Here is a 23,077-nt window from a genome sequence, read left to right on the forward strand (position 1 = left end):
TAATGGTCAAAGTAATGTCTCGGCAAATGTGCTGGTCAAACTGGTGCATATAAAAAAAAACAAAGGGAGTATTAAGTAATAATAAGTTCAGTTCAGTAAAAATAATTTCAGTTCAGTAAAAATAATTTCAGTTCAGTAAGATTCAGTTTTCATAAAGAAAAATTATAATAGAAAATCAGTAAAAATAATTTCAATTCAGGAAAATTAATTCAAGTTCCGTAAAAATAATATAAGTTCAGCAAATATAATTTCGTTACTGTAAAAATAATTTCAGTTCAGCAAAAATAAGGTGAAGAGAACGGGGCCTAATTTGATTAAACACCCCCCTTCCCCACACAATTTGATTAACTCATCCATTGATCCGTAACTTTCTTTCACCTTAGAATTTCGAAGTAAAGAGCAGAATCAATCAGGAGGCATTGTGCAGTACATGTAGAACAGTTCAAAATTTTTGAATTTTAATTACATAAGGCCCTACATAGGGAGTGACATGAAATCAGATACTTACAATTCATTATCAAAAACATCTGCCATTTAAAAAGCAGCAGCATATTCAAAATGGAAGCAACAACACTGCCTTGGTTCACTGCAGCAGGTAGCTTCTGTACTGTAAGGTAAACTGGAAAACAAGTTTCGAGTTTTCAACTTTGTACAGAGTATCACTCACTATTCACGGCCCAATTCTATTGCTTTGGATATCATACATCGCTTGATTACTGCTGGCGGGAAGTACCATGTTCGGGCATTGCAAAAAATTTAATTCAACGGTAAGACTGCAAAAGGTATCATCATAGAATCAGTCAAGTTTGTGTTCCAAGTTCCAACAATATCAAAAGTATTGCTAAGAAATACTTTGTAACATGCAAAATTATTCAATCACGACGAAAAAATTTGGCTGATCAACTCATCAGCTTTTCTACTGAGCACATGGACTACATAACTAGCACAAACAACTCCAAATAAAAAACATCAGAAACTCAAACCAAAAAGTTTTACATTAAAAATGTAGCAACAAAGTTTTTGAAGCTATATCGGGTAGCTTGTGGTAACAAACCAACCCCCTTCTAGGAAATTCATTCCGGTTCATGTGACCTTTCTTCTTTCCTTTTATTTTCTTCCCTGGAAAGCTAAGATTTAAGAGCTGTAAAACAATTAGTAGCTTGCCCACTACAACACTAATGTCTCATAAACTGACAGTTGCTAGACATGTCTAGTTCACCTATGATCGAAAAATACTAACTTTTCTTCATTAAAGGTTTATTTTCCTTAATAAATCCTATTATTAAACCTGGATGATCTAATCGATGAACACCATGGATTTTAACCAATAACATACAGATTTCTATGTACCTTGAAGCCTGCATGCCAAAAAAATTTAAAATAAGCTGATTCTAGAAACAAAGAAGTCTAATAAAGGTACTAACTTGGTTTCAAAAAAAAAAAAAAAAAACAAAGGATTCATTGCACACAAGTATGCTCATAAGCACCAGCATGGCAGCACAGAGGCAATAGAATGCATAATGTTACGTTGATTAATCAAGCAAGATGCCATCAATTATCACAAAGACATCAGACACAATGGTATCACAAAATGCTAACCAAATTACAAGTAAGCACTAGTTGAGCTTGAATTCTTCATAGGATACCTTTTTAAAATTTCCAATCTTTTTTTTCTTGTATTTTTTTTAAGTTTTTTTTCCTCCTTTCCATGGAGAGGAAAAACACATGAAGAAAATGAACACTGTCAGGGTACTGATCTTTATAGTTACATTCAGAAAGGAGAATTATTCCTGAGAAAAAAATTTTCCTCATTAAAATACCTTGAGCGTTGTCTGTTGTCCCAGTGAATTATCAGAAGTACGAACCATAAATCTCATTTTTAGTTAAGATAAAAGCTAGGATGCTACCCAAGTTACCTTCCTTTCGTAGGCTCAAATAAAACATATTCTTATTGAAGGATCTAGATGATGATGTTCAGTTGTTCACAATAGCATAAAGACAACATGAAACCTAGTGAATTAAACAATGCCGTACATGTTTGACCAGTGATGACAGGAATGATGGGGAATACAATAATTAACAATTAAAGAATGATTAGTGATTGAGTAAAAGAATACTAACATGACTCTACAAGCACGATGTCTTATAAACATAAATCAGCTATGATACGCCAGCATATAATATTAAATATGATAATGATACCTAGGTTTCCATAAACCACCTGAATAGACGGCCTACAAAAGTGATACACATTAAAAAAAGGAATTATAAGCCCTGATTTTTGTTCTATTCTATTAAACAGCCACTTACAGGTTCCCTACCTACGTCGTTGCTTCGTTGGCGTTTGTAGTTGCATTAGTTAAGTGAGAGGCAAAAAGAATACAGAGAAGTTTTCCAGTTTCCACAGACAATGTGTATTAATATTATAATGAGGATGAGTCAGAGATCGGAGAAAAAGCACCATTTCGCAATAAAAATACCAAGTTGGTTACCAACTAGAAATTATGATTCCATACTTGCACAAAGGGAATCTAAATAGGCCCGGGTGACCACTTCTCAGAATGAAAGTTAGTGAAAGACATCTACGGATCTAGATGTGTCCCTCAGACCTCTTCTGACGTCAATTCTGTTAATACTATATTCATTATTCATGAAGGCCAAGTATTGAAACTCATACAAAGTGAACGAGCCTCAGTTTTACGGAAAAAAACAATGTGCTTTTCCATCAATAAGACGGAGAAGGTAGTATCTTAAATAGCTGTCAGTTTTTTTAAAAAAAACACGTCTACACACGTGCCACTCTTAGTATGATACTTTTTTCCCCATAAACCTCGTATTTTATGATTCTAGCATCAAGTCAGGCTTGTGACACAGCAGCCTATTTTAATAATAGCCATTGGAATTTGTTAATTGTGCATGCCAATTCAGCAGCAAGGAATCAATAAAGACGGCAATAATTATGTATTTTATTAAGTAGGAACGTCACATACCTTAATGCATGCACTGCCCTTCAGAGCAAGAAAAGGACTATATCCACTGTTTTCAGAATAACTTTGTTTATCCTGCTTCATTTTCAGTTGAGTGTTTTTGCTGCTCGACTCTTTGAAGATTCGAAGACAATTGAAGCAAGTTAAGGATGATGCCACGTTCCTTGGGATGGTGACAATCAGTGTTCCTTAAACCCGGCCTTGAAATGCTATCATTTGGGAGATGAAGACCAACATTGTTGCTATTGTTAGGATTGATCATGGTGGGTCCATCCTCGTCAGCTTCCATAGAATAGATTCCAGGTTCATGAGGGCCACTTGCTGAAATTTTATTAAAAATGCCAGCTGAATGGTTAAGAGAATGCTCGAGATTCGAATCTGCATGGTTGCCTCTGTTGGTCAGTGTCGCGCTTGCAGTTCCCAGCAACTGGCTTGATATACTATGTGATTGAGCTGACAGAAGAGAGAGAGCACGACTAGTTTGCTGAATGCTAGATAAAGTTTCATTAGTCGGTTTTGCAAAGCCAGCAATATCGTCCTTAACAGTTGCAGGAAACTTATTTATTTTCTCTCCTACACATCCCATTTGGAGAAGGAAATTTGAGCTCTTGATGGAATTATCAATCCCCTCTTCATACTTACTTGGACCAAGATAAACACTAGGCATCACTTCTGGAAAAGCAAGTGATGATGAAAAGTCAATTATCCCACTACCTGCAAATTGTAGTATATTATATGGTGAAAATTCTGATACAAAAGAGAAGCCCCACTAACATTTGTTCATTCAAAAAGGGGTGGAATAAAAAAAAAAAAAAAGGAAGAAAAAAAAAAAAAAAAAAAGACAAATAGCTTCATAGAGTTTTGAGTCTTCTGACACAACTTTATGCTCAAAGGTTGCTAATGAGAAGCATATGTAATACCAGGAGATATAAGCTTGAAAATTCGTAACTTGAGAGTAGATCAATTGTATGTTAAGCTTTATCAAAATATTCTTCCCTTCATAATACAGTTAAAATGGTTTAGATTATATAATGTAGCATAACAGCCCCTTGCCACGGTCATTTTAAAATCATTATTTTTAGAGAACCTTGATGATTGATGAATAATAGGAGCCAGTTTTAAACTGGTTGGAAAGACAAATTACATGGAATAATGAATTTAATGATGCTACACCCATACAATGATACAAATTATAAAAGAAATAGGAACAATTTCTTGAAATTCTTACATGAAATTTGGCAGAATCTTGTCTCATAAAAATTCAAAACAAATCCATTTGACAAGTAACAAAAAGGCTCTTTAGTGGGTAGCTATCAGAATTTTTAAGTGGGACACGAGACATTGGGGTAATTTTCATGTTGATCTTTATGACTGTAGCATTGAAGAGTTGGTCAGCTCACATCAGATGTAAAAGTACAATACCTAGACCACCCAAGAAGTAAATTATCAGGGGACTTGTGACACTCTATATAAATTATGTCATCTAGATTATATATTCTCTTAGTATGCCTAAAGTATAGAATATCTAGAGCTTCATAAAATGGCTGAGGCAATCCACTTAATTTATAATCATTATCTGAATTAGGTTTGCACTAAATTTCAAAAGATGCTGCCGAACTGGGCTGACTAGATTCCTCAATCTAGTTGGAGCCTAAGTAAGTCAACCTCGCAACTACAATGCAGAAAAGATAATTACCTAAAAGAAAGAAGCAAACGAATACGAAGAAAAAGAAAAGATTCTTAAGCAGTGAAAGACCTATCATCCAAGTCATTAATCACTTCAGTGTCATCAGTATAGCTTTCAATATACATAATTTTAAAAAAAAATTCATAAGCAACTAACACATGATTTTAAAAAGTTGCTAGTTATTACATTCAACAACTACAATTAATAAACAACTGTTCTGAGATTAAGCAGTAATTATATGATTTGTATGGAAAAATTTCAATGGCAATCTACTGAAATAATGTGAGTCTTTAAACTAAAAAGACATGTGACATAACATTCATGAGTTTTTAGGCAAGTTACTAGCAATTATTGCATTGAGTCAATAAGGTGGATGAGGCATTGTGGACATTAATGTTTAACTCTTCACACAAAACTATCATACAGTCAATTGTTTCTGCACAGTTTTATGTCACGTACTCAATCCCCAAGTCCCCACATCTTTAAATTTGCAGTAACACTATATAAACCTATATCAGTACTTATTTCCAACAAACACATGTTCGGCTGATAGATACTGAATAAATATTTGTAAAAGTCTCAAGTCTAAATGGAAAAATGTTATAGTTACTATATATAACTCATAAAGAAAATTTGGCTGACCTGGTTCAGAAGCAAGCTGAGGCTTCCTTCGACGCTTATTATGAGCAGAAAGACGCCTACGACAACTACGTTTGATGTCATCAAATTCAGCCAATAGATGAAACCTGGACAATCCAATCACCGGTAAGTAAAGAAAATGCAGTTTTCATGAATGAAAGATAATCACAATGGAAAATGAAAGAAAAAAAGAAACCAATCAGTTTAGGATCTAAAAGGACAAGAGCTGTTAAAGGGTTGCCTAAATGATGAACAATACAGATAGTGTGGCAACACTTGGATATTCAAATAAGGCATGTAGCTAACCTTGATAGCTCAAATTTTAGCATTTTGGCGTCTTAATCTAAAGCTAATACCATTCACTAACAGACCCGTATTATTTTCATGTAATGGCAGAAGCTGATACTCCGTATATTGTAAAATATATGTACTGAATATGAGAATATCCTATACTGATCTTCAGAAAAAAGATTAAAAAAGAGGGGGAAGGGAGGGGGGGACCAATAAGACATACCCTTATAGCATAGAATAAGAAACCCCGAAATTGTTTTACGTGAAAGACAGCATAATCTGTTAATGAACAGATGCAACTCGTTTAACATCGAAAACAACCTACAAACTATTAAGCACTCATACTTAAATGTTGCAGCAAAATCTGATTCAGTTTGAAATTAAACATCAACAAAACTCTAGCTGACACCCATTGCCAAAATCCACTGAGATTCACTCCACAAGAAATAGAATATTACTTACAGACAACATGGTAAATTGGTTTATCTTGGAAATGAGGTTTTGTCCCCTAATCAATAAACTAATTTGGGGAAAATAAAACTTGTTAATGTACAGCACCAACACAATCTTTCATTAGAGTATCAATGAATCATCTTCCTCATTGCACTCAGAGTGGCATTGAGGCTGAAAAGTAACAAAAGATTGCTCGGCAAGCCTAGGATTCTTAACAAATCGCGCACCTATCAGGAGATTCTAGATCTTTATTCTACACAACTATCAATATATTCTAAATTCAGACAAGAAATTCTGGAAATTCAATAGCAAAACTAAATACAAACTATGTGCACTCATATTTTAGTCAAATACCATTATAACAGTAAACTGATTCATGAGAAATCAAACAGTAGAAAGAAGGCAAACCTGCTACATTGTTGACAAAATCTTTGCTCAATCTCATCAACAATAACTTTAGGAGTCTTAGTATGAACATCACAGACCTTATGCCGCTTATAGTAGCTCTTGAAAGAGCTAAGATCCTTGTTGCAACCAAGAACTTGACAATTGGAAGATCGATTACTCGACATCGAAGACCGAGCTTTCTTTGCCGGAGATGACAGCGTAGCAGATGATTCAGCTACATTAACCTTTGACAATTCACTATCTTTATCAATTCCACCATCTTCCAACCTACCCAATTTCAAATCAACAAGTGAAAAATCTTGTTGATGATTAGATTCTTCACCAAATTGGGGATAATCTGTGCCAATTTCATCACTAAAAACCTCCCCACTTGGTTCACTAGAAATTGAATATGATTTCCTAATATCATCAGTAAACCCCAAATCCATAAAATCCATTCTTTCTAGTGCTTGAGTATTAGAAATTAATGGGTAACTTTCAACATTAAACATGGGTTTAATTTCACATCCCATATGTTTCCAAGAATCCATCACAATTGACCTGCATATATCATATAATTCTATAATTCACCATCATCAAAACAAGAATACCACATAAAAATAAGAAATTATCAGCAAAATAATAAATTAAACAAATACCCACCAAAAACACTCAATTATTTCATAAATTCAACTCAAAATTGACCATTCAAACCCCAAAAAATCATATTTTTTTAACAACCCAATTGATAAATTAGAGTGATTAAATTTAATAAATGGAGAAAACCCAATGAAATTAATGAAAAATTAGAGATGGGTTTTGTACATACCGGAGTTTTAGTGAAGCAGAGGAGAAGATGGAGTGAAATACAGAGCGTAAGAGAGAAAAAAGCGAAGATTTTGTTCTTTAAAATAAAGAAAGTAAAAGGTAGTGAAGGAAAGTGGAGGCAGATTTCTGAGAAAATCTCATTGGGGAAGCATGTCTCAAGGATCTTTCATGTCCGTCACTCTCACAATATCACTTAGAAAATCAACTTATAAATTAACAGTGCAAACAAAAAATAATTGTGGACAGTAACCACTAACCACAACGTCTCGTGGTACCCAACACGTGAGATCAAATCTCGATTTAATTTTAACCCTTTAGTGATACGGGGTACTTTATACCGAAATGAATAACAAAAAGAAAAAGAAAAGGATGTTTAAGAATTAATTTTCCCACTAAATTCAGTTAATGATGAGATTAAAAGGGTTTAGAAAAAACAAGATTAAGAAATAAGATTGATGCTAATTCAGTTAATTAGGTGGAATGTCAAAATTCTGTTTCGTTTGAGGATACCCCATGGAATTAAAGAAATTAGGGCCACATTAGCGGGCTTCGCCCATTAAAGAGGCAGATGTATGTCCACTTCTAGGTAGGGTCCACTAATATTTGTGTCCAATAATTATCCTTAACCACAACATGTCTTATTCAACCCCACAATAGAACTAAGTTTGAATTTTCAACCCCTTTTTACTTAGGTTCTAGATTCTTGATTATAGGGGCGTTATATAGCATTGTGAAATGTCTTTTTTTTTTTTTTTTTTTTTTTTTTTTTTTTTTTTTTTTTTTTTTTGGGGCCAATATGAATGCATTATTTTATTTTTTTTATTTTTTTGAAGGGGCCACTAAATGATATGAATGCATTAATGATATACTTCCTCCGTTTCTTTTTAATTGACACGCTTCATTAGTCACGTTTGCCAATGCACTTATTCAATCATTAATATCTTTAATTATCGATAAGCAAAAATTATAAAAAGTTGATATTTTGAAAGTATATAACGTGACGAATCTAACAAGATCCCACATGACTATATTTTTCATTACGTATAGAGCACAAAATACAGTCAAAGGGAGGTGAATGAATAGTGCTAAAGTCAAAATGTGTCAACTAAAAAGAAACGGAGGTAGTAAGAAACACAAAGCCGCACCCAATGTTTCATCAGTCAAAACTCAAGAAAGTATCATATTCTCATCATCTTCAATTCTTACGATAAAGAACAAGTCACTACTTGATGACAAGTTGGTGGTGGTTACGACGAAGGAGAGCAGCAAGGTCATCCATGGCGGAAGAGAGAGAAAGCTTGAAATTCTAGGATTTTTTGAAAAATCCTCAAAAATCGAATTGGGCCTTTCTTATGTGATGTATAATTGTTGAAATTAATTGTCCCATATGATTGTATGTTGAATTATAGTATTTTGATACCATATGCATGTATTTTGGTTGAAAAATGAGCAAGTTATGTTATACCCATGACCTTTGTACGAGCACTTCGTTCCACCATTGTTATACACATTATATAACAAATTATACATATCTTCAAACAATTTATACATATCCTCCATTGGCTATATGATCCTCTATTAGTTATATGATATCATGGTTGGATGATATCCTCTATTAGTTATATGATATCATTTATGATATCCATTATATCCTCTATTGGATACCATATAGCCAATAAAGAATATCATACAGCCAATAAAGAATATCATCTAGCTAGTAGAAATATCATTCAGCTAATAAAGCATATCATATAACCAAAAAGGTTATCGTCCAGTTAGTAGAGGATATTATCAGCCAATAAAGGATATCATCCAGCCCATTAGAGGATATCATCTAGTTATTAGAAATATCATCCAGCCAATAAAGGATATCATATAGCCAATAAAAAATATCATCCAGTTAGTAGAGAATACCATGCAACCAATAGAGGATACCATCCAACCAATAGATGATATCATCGCGCCGCCAATTGAGGATATAAAAAAACCCGCATTTTGTCAGTCCGGAAATACCTTCTCTATAAGAAAATATCAATTTTACATTGGTATGTTCATAAATCATAACTTCATATCAATGCTTGTTAAGTTGTTATTGTATTGTTTTAGCTTTATGACTGGATAAAAATAATAATAATAATATAATCTAAAGGCATGGAGATAACAACTCTTTGTGTTAGATTCAAATGATGCACTAATTTGCTACTTTGGATGTTATATTATACTATAGTGTTTACGCACTTTGAATATGTAAATTCGGCATTTTCCTATTATATTTGTAATTAATCTAATTATCATGATAGCCTTTGCTAATTTAAGCAAGGCTTGTGTTGTAGCCCTTTTGGAGTTTTCTTATGTTTCTTTTAATTAGAGCAACTCCAATTATTGTAGCTAGGGACTTGCTTGCAATTACAATAATTCCCTAGCTATTAGCTTGACCATTGGAGCTAGAAAACTTAATTAGCTTTGCCAAGCTAATTTGCTTGGGAATTAAACTTGCCAAAATGAAAATGCTCATTGTACCAACTAAGCTCTTTATATCTATTTTCTATCCAACAAATCCAACAACTACTACCTAAGCTAATAGCTAGCCATTGGAGCAAAAAGTAGCTAAAATGATTATTAGCTTAAAAGTTTATGTGGCAAGAAAAGCTAATTGTCAAATTAACTTGCCATTGAAGTAGCTCTTAATTAATTGATACAGTGATGACACATTCTTTACTTGTAAAATCATACTCCGTATCTAGTTTTTTGATACATTTTTTCCATAATTATCAAGATTCATTTTTTAAAATTGTCTATTTCATCTTACGGTTGACCCACTTAATATCTACTAACTATTTTTTTTTTTTTTCAAAATTTTGTTATCCACTACTTATGATAAAAATTTCTCACTATATACTAACTATCACACCATAAAACCAAAAGTTAATTAAAAATTAATTACTAATATATGTTGGTAAGATTTTAAATCCATTTCTTGTTGATCCCAATTCACACTGGTACTTCCTCCGTGTTTTTTTTAAGTGTTACAGTTTGACCGACACATAGTTTTAAGCAATTTATTTGACTTAAATAAAATAAGAGATAAGTGGGGTAGTTGAAGTATTAAAAAATTGTAAAGAAAAGATAGTGGGGTTAATAATTTATTGAAAAGTAATGAATGTGAGAGGAGAGAGATGTAATAGTTTAATGTATTTTTTTTTGCCAAAATAGGAAGTGTGACACTTATTAAAACACGGCCGAATTTGGTAAGTGTAACACTTAAAAAAACACGAAGGGAGTAACAAATTCACCCTTTATCTTAGGGGATGTGCCCTCATTTGACATATTATATACTTCGTAAGTAATATAAACATATTGTAATCAATATATCAATTCCAAGTTTTATAGTGAATTGTTCATGTACTTTTAATATGGAAATTGGTGTAGGAAAAAAAAACATTTCCACCGACTAGACTAAGGGCCTGTTCACATTTATTTAATTTCAGTTCAATTCAGCTCTAATCAGTTCAGTTCAGTTCAGCTCCAATCAGTTCAGTTCAGCTCCTAATTTCCTTTTCTCATAAAATATTTATCTCAGCTTAATTCAGTTCAGTTCATCTCCAATCAGTTCAGTTCAGTTCAGTAAATGTGAACAGGCCCTAACATCTAATGTGTGTGTGTGTTTTTTTTTTTAAAAAAAAAAATGGAAACGTCTAATGTGCCTCTTAGCCAATAATAGTAGACATTAATCATACATGACAAGTTTGATAAGTGGCAACATCTAAGCAATCCATATAAATCATAACCCAAAAAAATCTTGTTATGCTATAATCTTGGGCTAGAGCCTTAAAATGATAATAACACACTTTATTGGGACATATGTCCTCATACAAAACTCAACCAATCATTAGGCAACAAATTAGATCACATGTATTAGAACACTAGTTTCTAAATAACCTATAAAAACCCTTTGAAATACGAAATACATTAAAGGGGAAGAGAAATCATTCAATAGACACGTATAATGCCTTTGCCATCTTTCTAAGAATTTTTCTCTCTACAGCTTTCTCAATTCTTAGCTTCTCCCATTTAATTGAAATTATCAGGCCGTTGAAAAAAGTTACCATTTTATATCACTATTAATTGTCACCCTAAATCAATTTTTATGTTTAGGGAGTTCTTAATACTTCAATTATAAGCAAATTTTTGCCTATTAATCTCTGTTAGGCAGGCCAACGAGAGGGAATGTGGTGTCCAAATGAAAAGATCATACTACCCATATTGCTTTATTTAATAGAAGAGGAGTAATTATCTTCATTAATCTTCAATCAATTAAGACTTTAACTGATTTAATAAAAAAAATACATATCTATATATATCAATCTCCATAAATTTAAATCTCTTAATGGATACAATAAATTAATCTAATTAGATTTTTCAATCAATTAAACATTGTTTTGTAATAGTGTTGCAAGCTTGCAACAAAGAAAAGGAGAAAATATTATAATCCAATAAACAATTACATTGACTTAGAAAGAATGTTACCGTATGAAACGATAAAAGAAATTTGAGATTAGAAAATGGAATTGGGGAGGAATCTTATAGCTTTAAATATGCCAAGATTTTAGTGTAATTTTTTCAAAGTTCAGAACACTATGTATCTTGGGTAATAGAGTATTATGGTTGAGGCTGATGTTCATTTAAATCCCTTAACCGAATAAAAAATCTATCTAAAATCACAAAAGTATCAAAGCCTTTCGAACTCCTTAACTCCTGGAACAAATTCAAGATTACTGAAATTACTCACTCCTAAAACTAACTATTTTGATGATCAAAACTTAGATTAATCCTAGAACTAAGAATTGAATATTCTAATTATCAAAACAACTACTTGAATTGAAAACTAGCAAAGAAAAGTTTAAACAAAGTTAAATAATTTGTATTGAAATTAATTTGATTATTCTATCTAGCTATCTAAGAGCCATGAAAATTACCCCTATTTATAGACATAGGAGGCAACTAATTTTACTCCTACAAGGACTAACAAACCACTAATAACCTCGCCCTCCAAGCATCCTAACTAGAATAGAATAACTACTTTTAATTTAATTAGGATAGGAAAACTAATCTTAAAAAAACTCTAACTTATTCTCAAACCAAGAAAAACCCTTTCAAGTGAAATGCAAAAACTTGCAAGCAAAACTCTAGAAAAACTAAGAATAGAAAATAATCCATTTCATCTTGCCACCGTCACATCACCTCACGCGCCACCCCATGTAACACGCGCCCGATCGACATGTAGCTAGGCCCCATTCGGTGCCGGGACGCCAACGCGTAGGGCCTATCTCGATGCGTGGCAATCGGACTTCATCGGAAGTAAATTGCTCCATTTCTTCTTCCTAGATGATCAAGCTTCCTTCTTTTCCAATTGATCTATTGAATCTTTCCTTGTTTATTTCCTTGCTTGGGCAGCCTAAAATGGAGTTCTTTAGACTTTCTAAAAGTGTATTAGATCCTTCAAAAGAATTAGCCTCTTGATTCACATTAGAGGCACATGAAAGTAATTTTGGGCCTTTTCATGATAGTTTGTTAACCTATTATATAAAATTAAGCACTAAACTTTCAGAATTGTAATCCACCCAAATGGTGTGCTAGGATTTTGATAGTGAGACTATGATAGAAAACCAAACATGTATAAAATTGTCATAGCTAGTATTTTTAAGTTATACGACTCAAAAAAATCAAAACAAAAATAGCTTAAGTAATTCATTTTGAAAAAATAAAGGGTTTTTCTATACAGTAACCCTGTTTTTTTTTTCACTTTTCTACGTTGTGCCCCAACATATATGACTTTTTATACTGTAACCCCAAATATACTTTTTGTTTCCATACGGTAACCTTGCCGTTATCCTGTCGTTAAAAATTCCGTTAGTGGGGCCCACTCTCCATTTATTAATATTTTTTTTATCGAATTGCTTTTCCGTCAAAGGTTTCGGGGGCTATTTTGGTTCTTAGGGGTCCAAATTGAACTCAGATTTGGTAAAAAAATAACGTAAATGCATCGTTTTGCTTATTAAGAAATGTCTCGATTTACGTATTGACATTTTAACACACAAAAATATCATACCTAATATAAAATATTTCTCTATAATTTTAGTTAAACTATATACGTAGTATATCAAATCTGTCATTTAAATATATTTGAAATAAAATATTTTACACATGTAGATATTAGGAAATATTCTATAGTAGTGAATATATCACAATAATAGGAAATATTGTTGAATTATTTAGGAATTGTAGATTATTTTCATGTTATTTAATTAATTTACTTAGGTTAAGGTGTTGTATTATTAATTAAATAAGGGTTTGTTTGGCATTGTTTTTTGTTTTCAGTTTTTAGTTTTTTTTAAAACAAAAAACCAAAAACAAGAAACAAGAAAAAGGTGTTTCCACTTTTTTGTTGTCAGTTTTCAAAATTATCATGATTTTAATAAGTTTGACTAATTTTTGATTTATTATATGACATATATCATATAATTTTAAAATGCAAAAAACCAAAAAACTGAAAACCACAATAATGCCAAACGAACCCTAAATTAGTAGTTAAAGCAAATGACTATAATTAACTGTTGTCTTTGGTTTTAATCGTATGATTTGGCTATATAATGCTTTGTATCATTTGGCTCAAATGGCCAAATAATACTAAGTGACGGTTGAGACCAAGTAATACCAAGTCACATTTGTGGACTTGTGATACTAAGGGGACGTTTGGTTTAAACAATGGTATGGGTTTGGAATGAGGAATGAAACTTGGGTGGTATGGGGTTGGAACTTGATACTTGATTTCATGTGTTTGGTTTTTATCTAAGAATGATAGTTTTCCTTTTAATTTTAAACCTAAAGGTATGGGTATGAGCCATACCCACCTCCCCCCTTAGGTTTCAAAAACCCATACCTTGGGGGTTTGAGGTATGAGTTTGAAAAATAAAATTTCAAGAAACAAACATAAGATATGGGTTTTGGTCATTCCAAACTCTTACCTTATACCTAATATGCTTGAACCAAACACCCCATAAATTATATTGCATCATTTGGCTTAAATGGAAATTAAGATTCTTGTGAATGGTTGTCATTATCCACTCATACAAGACATCACAAAGTAACTGACATTTACCAAACGGTGCTAGGAGATTATTTGCTTTGCTATATATATGTTCTAGTAACATATGATGTAAAAGACAGTAATTTTCTTTTTCATTCTTTTGTTTTGCATTCGTTTTTCTAGTGTTATCATCATCATAAATTATTAAAAGTTTTGTTTACATTAGATCACTAATAAACTACACGCTATTGTGGTTGTCTTCGTTGTATCTCCAAGTAAATTTCGTGATACTCGGTGTGTTTAATTAGGGTCGAAATATTACTTTGGGAAAGTGATATCGTTCACACCTCGAAGGTTTTCGATTGTTGTTAATTTCCTACATCTTTGTGACCCTTGTTTTAGTTAAATCCCCAACAAATATCCTATACCACTATTCTTTAATAATGAATCAAATAAATTCCTTATTTACAATATCACAATAATAGAATTCTTACATAATACAAGTACTTTACTATAACAATAGCATAATATATGCACGGTTTGGTGAATCATTACAGTTACTATAATAATGGACAATATAACTATGCATGGTTTGGTGAATCATTATAAAAGATAATGTAATTTGATTGATTTCTCATTATCAAACTATGGAAATATATACGCAATACAAGTCAACTGTAAGCCTACAATTTAGGTGATTAACCAGCCAACGTAAGCCTGCAAGTTAGGCCATTTACATACTATGGAAATATATACACAATACAGTACTATTCTTTAAAATTAAATCTTAGATACTTAGATGAATGCACATACAAAAATGTTAAGTTCTGATATGATACGCACAAAGTGATTAGATATTATAGGACATAATTTCCTGTTGATTTGATCTTCATACTACTCAACTTAATTAAACAAAACTTTTTTTTTTTTGTTTTTTTTTTTTGTTTTTGTTAAGTTTCAATAATTTATCCTATACAAAAATTCTAGTATGGTCTTCCTTAAATAGACCTTTCCTATTCTTAATAATTTATCCTATACAAATCTAATAGCTGAACCAGTTTAATTACACAATTAGTAAATTACCCAATAAACTTACTATTCAGTTATCACTTAAACTAATCACTATTTCTTTTTTTTTTTTTTTTTTTTTTTTTTTTTTTTTTTTTTTTGGTGCAAAAACTAATCACTAAATTGAAGTATTATTACAACATTGGAAAATGAAAAGCAGATCAAGCTCAAGCCACATCTAATGTAATTGGTCCATGAAAAACATTAAGAAATGGAGAGTATTATTAATTTATTATATTATATATGAATGAATAATTGCCGCCTTAAACTGGTTTATTTTACTCTAAATTTGTGATGTATAGGATCATCAACAACTATATATGAGCTTCGAGGAAAGTTGTGGAGCATGATGATTTAAATCAACAACTATATCAACCAGAAAATTTTTGCACCACAAGTCATCTTGTATCTTCCTTGCATCGAGTTACGTGTCATTTTGTGTCGTGTATGATGTCCAACTTCATTCATCTAAGCTAATCTGTAATACCTTTTCTTTAATTTGTTTCCTTCTGGATTCGGGGATCAGTTATGGGTGGTTAGGTTTCAGTCCTCTCCCAATTGATAATGTGGGGGATCAAACACAGGTCCTTCCTATCAAATGTAGTCCTAATCACCACTACACCACTTCAAAGACGGCATATGTAGCTGCAAATCTGCAATGACTACTGATGAACGAATATGTTTTGACAGCCAAAGCCAAAGGTAACACATTATCTTGTTCGTGTTATACAGATTACTATTGTATCACTTCCCATTAGCACAAAATGTTATGTACCCTGTATATCCAAAATTCCTAAAGAATATTTGTATATATGATTCATATTATGTTAAACATTATTTCAACACATTTGAATTTCCAAGTATTATCTTTCACTTGTGTTTTATTTCATGTAAACAAATAATTCTGAAAGTGCTTATACACAAACTGCTAAAGTTCAACAAAATTAAAATATTTGTTTCTCCACAATCGTTGGGCTACATATGGGCTTGATAACAGAAATGGGCCGCAGCTATTTGGGTCAGTAAATGTAGTCCAGTTTTAGCAATTCACACAGATTTGATAAAGTCAGCATTCTCAGCAATATCAGCATAGTGCATAGTTCAATAGCTGCACACCCAATGATGTTTTTCAATAAATTTTCTTTTACTTAAATTGGTATACTAGCTTAGAGTTTTTTTTTTTTTTTTTTTTTTTTTTTTTTTTTTTTTTTTTGGAAATACTAGATTCAGTTCATGACAATCATGAGCAAAAGATCCTACGACATCTACAAATGAAATTGAACCAAGCTAATTTAATAGCACTTTCTAACCTTGAGATTGTCGGTTCAATCTCCACTATATACAATCTATTCAAATATAGAGTATGGTATATATATGGTGATTTTCATTAGTAATTTACCCGCCCTTACTTTATATAAATACCAGTGGATAATAATGATGTCAACGAGCCAAGTCAGGGCCTGTTCACATTTATTGAACTGATTGGAGCTAAGCTGAACTGAACTGAACTGAACTGAATTGAGCTGAAATGAATATTTTATGTGAGAGAGAAATTAAGAGTTGAACTGAACTGATTGGAGCTGAACTAAACTGAAATTAAGTAAATGTGAACAGACCCTCAATCTGACTATTAGCCTATTCGAGTTAAACTTGATAAGAACATCTTGAGCTCGACCCGAGTATAATCAAGCTTTTTAATTACTTGCATTGTTCGAGCTTGACTTTTATAGGTTTTTGTTGTCCGAGCTTGGTTAACGAGCAATTTGTTTGAAATCAAGTCGAGCTAATCTTCAAATTTATATAAACTGAGCTTGAAAATGATACAAACGATTAAAACAAGCTTATTAACAAACACTATCGAGTTTACAACCAAATTCATATGCAGTGGTTGTTATGAGCCTAAACGAGTCGAACTATTAGAGATATTCTAGATACACTAGGATATTATTGTGATATAATTTAGGAAACATATCTTATGAAAAGATATGGTAAAATATTGAGGGCTAAGGGGTTTGTTACCCTAGTGTTATATATATGTATGTTAGCCGTGAATATTAATGAGCCGTGAATAATATCCTAGTGTATCTAGAATATCTCTAATACGAACACATAGTATTTTAAGTTAGTTTTGTTTATTCATTGAGCTTTGTTTTTTTTTTTTTTTTTTTTTTTCATTTGCTTACTTAACGAGAACAATTTAAGCCAAACTGTTGTTTACGAGTGTATCGACTTGACCACTGACTTCCGTACTTGTGGAATGTGGATCAGCGTCATAGACGGTAATTTGAATTTGTGCATTGAGTTGGTTTCTGTACAAAGGTGGTTAGTGGTTACAAATCATAATTAAAAAGTCACTCTACTCAATGAAAAGAATTTGCAAATGTGTAATAATTCCAATCTATTTTGTCTAAATTTATCATAATTAGCAATTAGTTGTTCTGTCAATTGGTTCAAGACTGAATATTATGTACGACAAAATGGTGAAACAAAGTTGAAATTATGTGATGTTTCTTATAAAGATACAAAAATAAATATATTAGGCCAATATCTTATTCATGAATTTTAAAATATGCATTTATTATACTTGTATTATGTTTTTGTCCTAATTAAATAATTGGGTATATGGTACGGTTGGAAAAAAGTTAGCTAGAGTTATGGTAGTATTATTTATATGTGGATCTAAGACATTATAATGCTGAATAACAAAGACAGATTATAATGCTGAATAACATCCACCTTAAAGTTCTGTTTATAGGATAAACACAACAATGAATATACAATTAATTAAGAATACATTTCAATTATAGAAAACAAAATTTCAATTAACAAAATCAGATCAATCATGATCATTAGTTTATCAAAGTGATAACCTTGTTTTTTTTTCGTGATATTATGAGAGGGAGAAATGAGAGAATTATTGTTACCATTATTTGGAGGGTCATAGTTACTAATCACCATATTAGGGTAATTTATCTGTAGTATTACCCCAAAACAGGAAAAATAGTTAAGATCGATCTCCTCTAGCCTTTTCTCATTCAATTATTAGTATATAATCCCTTAAACTGCCAGCACATCAACTTATTATCATTCTCTTCATTTTGTCTTCATTACCTTGCTCGTAATATATTACCCCTAGTCTAAGTGTGCCCTTAACTCAAATTATATTCGAGTAATCATCTACATGCATTATCGATCTTTGCAAAGAATTCTATTGATTGAAATAATAAAGCACACAACTTTCCATTGATTAACTCAAATAAAGCAAAATTCCTTTTTTTTTTCCTGCTGTAGAAATTGAATTTAAGCATAAATCCAAAAATCCAATAGTTTTGATGTTTTATTATTTAAAATGGTAAAATAGTCATAGTAATCATAATAATTTTTTTTTGGAGAACTTCAAGTTGAATACAGATACAAAATCATTGATCATAATAACAAAAATAATAAACATGTTGCATTGCACTATTTGCATGCACTACTTTTTATTCAAGTCAAAAGAATATTATTGTCCACAACTAGATTTCATGGATGATGCTTTATTAATTTACTAAAGTATCATATCAAAAAAAAAAAAAAAAAAAAAAATGTTTACTAAAGTACTAAAGATAAATTTGTTTGGAGAGTGTCTCAACTCATCAATCATGCCTCAATCTACTCGTGCATTTTTTCCAAGATGTAGACCATTATGCCCTTTTTTTTATTTATTCATTATATTATTTTAATTATTTATATTTATTTTTGCACTAAGATTTGCTCCAAAACCCAATGAGAGAATATTCTTAAAATATTAAAAAATAAAAATATGGTACTCCAAGACAAATAAACATTCCACACTGTACATATCAAAAGAAAAAAAAAAGTTCTTGCTAAAATTTTGAACAAAAACACAAACAAATCAAATTCAAACTATTTTTGACAAGATTAATTAACCAAACAAAATGTATGAATTTCTCACTACATACAATACCATCAATCCTCATCCCAAAAATAAAAAAAAAAAAAAAAATGTATCAAATAAAGTTTAAGTTTTGATGGGAACATTTGTAATAGCATTTGCAGAAGATCTCTTGATATTATCCATATGAGTAGTCTCATAAACAGGCAATCCACTCGAACAAAACCCGAATTCGTAATCGATTCGTAACTCGAAAAGATCCGAACTTGAATCACTATCAGCTCCATCATCATCATCATGTTGATTAAATTTGTTGTAGTTTTCTTTCTTCTCTTGATGATAAACATGTGATGAAACATTATTATTGTAATTTTTCGATTTTTCAACCATTCTTAATTTCTCATCAATCCAATCAATACTATTATTGGATGATCCTTTAATAACTTTATTATTAAGATCATCCTTGGGAATCCCATTAATATTATTATTATTATTCCCATTTCCTTGGATTTTATACTTTGATAAGGTAGCCAAAACATCCTTATAATCAGAAAAACTCCTAAAATCTTTACAAGATTTTGTAGGAGTGTTAAGATTGTAAGGAGGCGGTGTTCGAAACCCGGAACTTGAAGTAGATGAGTACATTGATCTTGCATCGATTGCACTACTAGTCGACCTAAAATGACTAATACTACTTCTCCTTTTCCTCCTACTTGTCGTACTTTCATCCTCGTCTTTTAAAGACAAGGATTTTATCGATGATTTCTTGTTCTTAGAGTTTGTTTGACTAAAAAGCGAGTTCAAGAATTGAGCTATCTTACCACCAGGTGAGCTTGGTTGTTTGTATTTCTTTTTATCTTTGCTTTTTTGTTGTTGTTGTTGCTGTTGTTGTTGTTGTTGTTGTTGTTGAAGTTGTTGTTCAACTATTGACAACGGGTTGTTGTTGTTGTGGTGGATGTAATAATGTTTAAGGGAAGGTACGTCGAGGCTAACCCTACCTTCCCTTAAATAACCGCGTCTCTCTTCTTTACTCACCGCCTTTTGAGACACCAAGTAGTTGTTGTTGATGTCATTGTAGCCGGAGAAGTAGTTAGCCGCCTCGAACACATCGAGCTCCTCGGAGTCGTTCCGTCGATGGGAGGGCTTCTTAGACATGGTGATGGTTGTTGTTGGAGTTTTGGTGGTGTTGAGCTAGTTTAGGGAGGATTATGCAATGTTGTGTTTTTTGAAATAATAGTGAGTGGTATGAAGAGTGGTTGCTTTATAATAATACTTGTAGTTAACAAAGAGAGGGAGTGACTAAGTTAAAATGATAAAAAAGAAGGGTAATAATAATATGATGAAAGTTAATGCAATTGAAGTCCCACAAATATATATAAATAGATGTGATATTTTAGCTTTAGACTTTATTGTAATAATAATAAAAAGATGGAAAAAAACAAAGTATGGGAATTTCTTTTTTTTTTTTTTTTTTTTTTTTTTTGTAAGGTAAGTGAAATTAAAGATAATAGAATTATGTTGGGGATTGTGGGGGGCATAGTGCGATCTGTCATACTTTGGATTCTTTGGAAAAATACTGTGCTACTCAAGTTATAATGTATGGGGTTATATTAGAGCAACAATATATACCAAGATTAATTTTTGGGGTGTTAGTTATTCAAACTATAAGTGTGGCATGACTTGTATGTGGTTGAGAATGAGAGAGTGAAGGTGAAAGTGACCCAAGCACATCTTGATTATATCTATCTAGTAGTATTATAGAGACACTATATGTCTATTGGGGCACCCCTTTGGCCCTTCTCTTTTATCTCTCCCTTCTTGCCTTCTTATGTTGTCGAGGAGTGGAATAAATTTTAAATTTCTCTTTGCGTGATTTTTGGTTTTGATTGATAGAAAAATATAGCTAGGCATTATGTGGGGGTTACTGAACATGCATGTGCTAATTGGAGTTATCAATTAACATGAAAAATTGTGATTTTAGGGTGACAGATTGAAAGGAAAGAAAGTTACTAATATACCAATAACATGAATGATTGAATTCCTTCTAATCTAGTGGTTTTGCCTAACAATAAATCAAATTAAAGAAAGTTCTAATGTGAGACACATGAAAATGTCACAAAAGGGTTTTCTACCCTCACAATAAACCACCTATAACTTAAATGTAGAAAAAACAACCCTAGCTTTTTTTTTAAAAAAAAAGCTCCAAGACTTAAAAAAAAAAAAGCTCCAAGACATTAGCCAATTTATCCCTAAAATGTTTAAGTTATTTTAAATGGGATGATTCTTTCCCACTTCTAGCTTATAAGTAATTAGAAGCTATATAATGAGATTAAGGGCCTGTTTTGATTTATGGAACTGAGCTGAATTGAAATGAACTGAACTGAATAAATTTGAAATAAATTGATTATAAGAAAAGGAAATTAGGAACTGAACTGAACTAAAATGATTGGAGTCGAGCTAAAATGAACTAAAATTAAGCTAAAGAGAACAGGCCCTAAGATTGAGCACTTTGCATTGTTTTCAAATTTAGTTTAGATAAGATGTATTTGATTTCAAGGTACCTTAGCTTGTACGTATTTCGACCATTAATCACAAAGTATCCAAACCCTTCCAGTTCTAAATTATTGAGAAGCAAAATCGATTTCAACAAGTCCACATACAATTTTAGTGAAGCAAGTACTTTTTATTTATTTATTTTTTTTTTTTTGAAAAACTAGTGAAGCAAGTACTTGACGTGCCATAACCAACCATTTTGAAACCAAGTACCTTACTATTTTGTTCACTATCTTAATGACTTTGTAGTATGTACCTTGAATTTCAACTATTAATGACCGAGTACCCAATCACTCCTGGTTCAATTCTAGATTATTGAGAAGGTGACGTAATTTCAACAAGTCCTTAATTTTATTACTCGTACCAAGTACCGGATGGACTTTCCACAACCAACTATTCTAACCAGACGGGTACCTTGTGAATTTGCTCACTGTTAATGAATGAACCAATTTGTCAAGATTCAATTTAGAAAAAGAACCGAATTAAATTAACTAACCCAATCCATTTATTTGTCTTGTGGCATATTGTGGGATTGCAAAACGATTAAAATGTTGATAATCAATTTTCGAGAGCAATAGATCTACCAAGAGAGAATAGTTCATTTATGATCGATATGATGTTGATAATGCAATATGCAAGAAATGTTGTATTCTTTTATGACGTTGAAAGTCTATGCGGTCCCAATTCCCTAATATAGTTGCATCCCGCGTTATAGTAATTTTATTCATGAGGTCCAAAATCACAATGTAGTAGTTTCAAAATTCATAACACTTATCTCAATATTTCCAAAATATCATAATCAATTTCAATGACACGTCACATATTCTAGTTAAAATATAGATTAATATCCTTAAGTATCAATGTCTATACTCTATACAAACATGCCAATGATATGAGAAATCGTATCACGTATTTATTCTACTATCAACATTAATATAAGAAATAAGTATATAGCTAGAAGGTTGTAGTTGAGTACAATATCCATGTATTTCCAATTTCCCTTCATTTTATTTTATTTGATATAGTATATAAACCGATTTTGGACTTCAGCCATCAACTTAACCTTTTGATTGAGTTGGTCTTTTAAAATTTTCTTTTATAGAAATTGCTTTTTATTTAATAATATTAGTAGAGGTGACTACAAGAAATAAAGAACTAGTACTCTTAACATATTTTTTAAATAAAAAAATGTTTAAAATATC

At 31.6% G+C, this 23,077-nt stretch overlaps 2 protein-coding genes across 2 annotated transcripts; both read right to left on the reverse strand.

Annotated features, from left to right (window-relative positions):
• Positions 1-367: 367 nt before the first annotated feature.
• On the reverse strand, positions 368-7,435 carry LOC145601522 (squamosa promoter-binding-like protein 6). The gene is made up of 5 exons (XM_081657555.1): positions 7,274-7,435; positions 6,466-7,005; positions 5,317-5,420; positions 2,991-3,701; positions 368-773 (listed from the first exon to the last, which is right to left on the reverse strand). The coding sequence occupies exons 2-4, from the start codon at positions 6,993-6,995 to the stop codon at positions 3,058-3,060; spliced, it is 1,278 nt and encodes a 425-aa protein (XP_081513681.1). The 5' UTR covers positions 6,996-7,005; positions 7,274-7,435; the 3' UTR covers positions 368-773; positions 2,991-3,057.
• An 11,716-nt stretch (positions 7,436-19,151) lies between these two features.
• LOC145602302 (protein BIG GRAIN 1-like E) lies at positions 19,152-20,672 on the reverse strand. Its single transcript, XM_081658492.1, has one exon. The coding sequence runs from the start codon at positions 20,475-20,477 to the stop codon at positions 19,449-19,451; it is 1,029 nt and encodes a 342-aa protein (XP_081514618.1). The 5' UTR covers positions 20,478-20,672; the 3' UTR covers positions 19,152-19,448.
• Positions 20,673-23,077: the final 2,405 nt, after the last annotated feature.

Source organism: Chenopodium album, chromosome 21, assembly GCF_948465745.1.
Source record: "Chenopodium album chromosome 21, dcCheAlbu1.1, whole genome shotgun sequence".
Classification (NCBI taxonomy): domain Eukaryota; kingdom Viridiplantae; phylum Streptophyta; class Magnoliopsida; order Caryophyllales; family Amaranthaceae; genus Chenopodium; species Chenopodium album.

Excerpts from the sequence above, each read along its gene's own strand:
- LOC145601522 (XM_081657555.1), bottom strand. The coding sequence starts at position 6,995 with ATGGATTCTTGGAAACATATGGGATGTGAAATTAAACCCATGTTTAAT. Across the intron at positions 5,421-6,465 it reads TTTTGTCAACAATGTAGCAG|GTTTCATCTATTGGCTGAAT; the intron begins GTTTGCCTTCTT and ends TGGATTGTCCAG. Across the intron at positions 3,702-5,316 it reads TCAGCTTGCTTCTGAACCAG|GTAGTGGGATAATTGACTTT; the intron begins GTCAGCCAAATT and ends TACAATTTGCAG.
- LOC145602302 (XM_081658492.1), bottom strand. The coding sequence starts at position 20,477 with ATGTCTAAGAAGCCCTCCCATCGACGGAACGACTCCGAGGAGCTCGAT.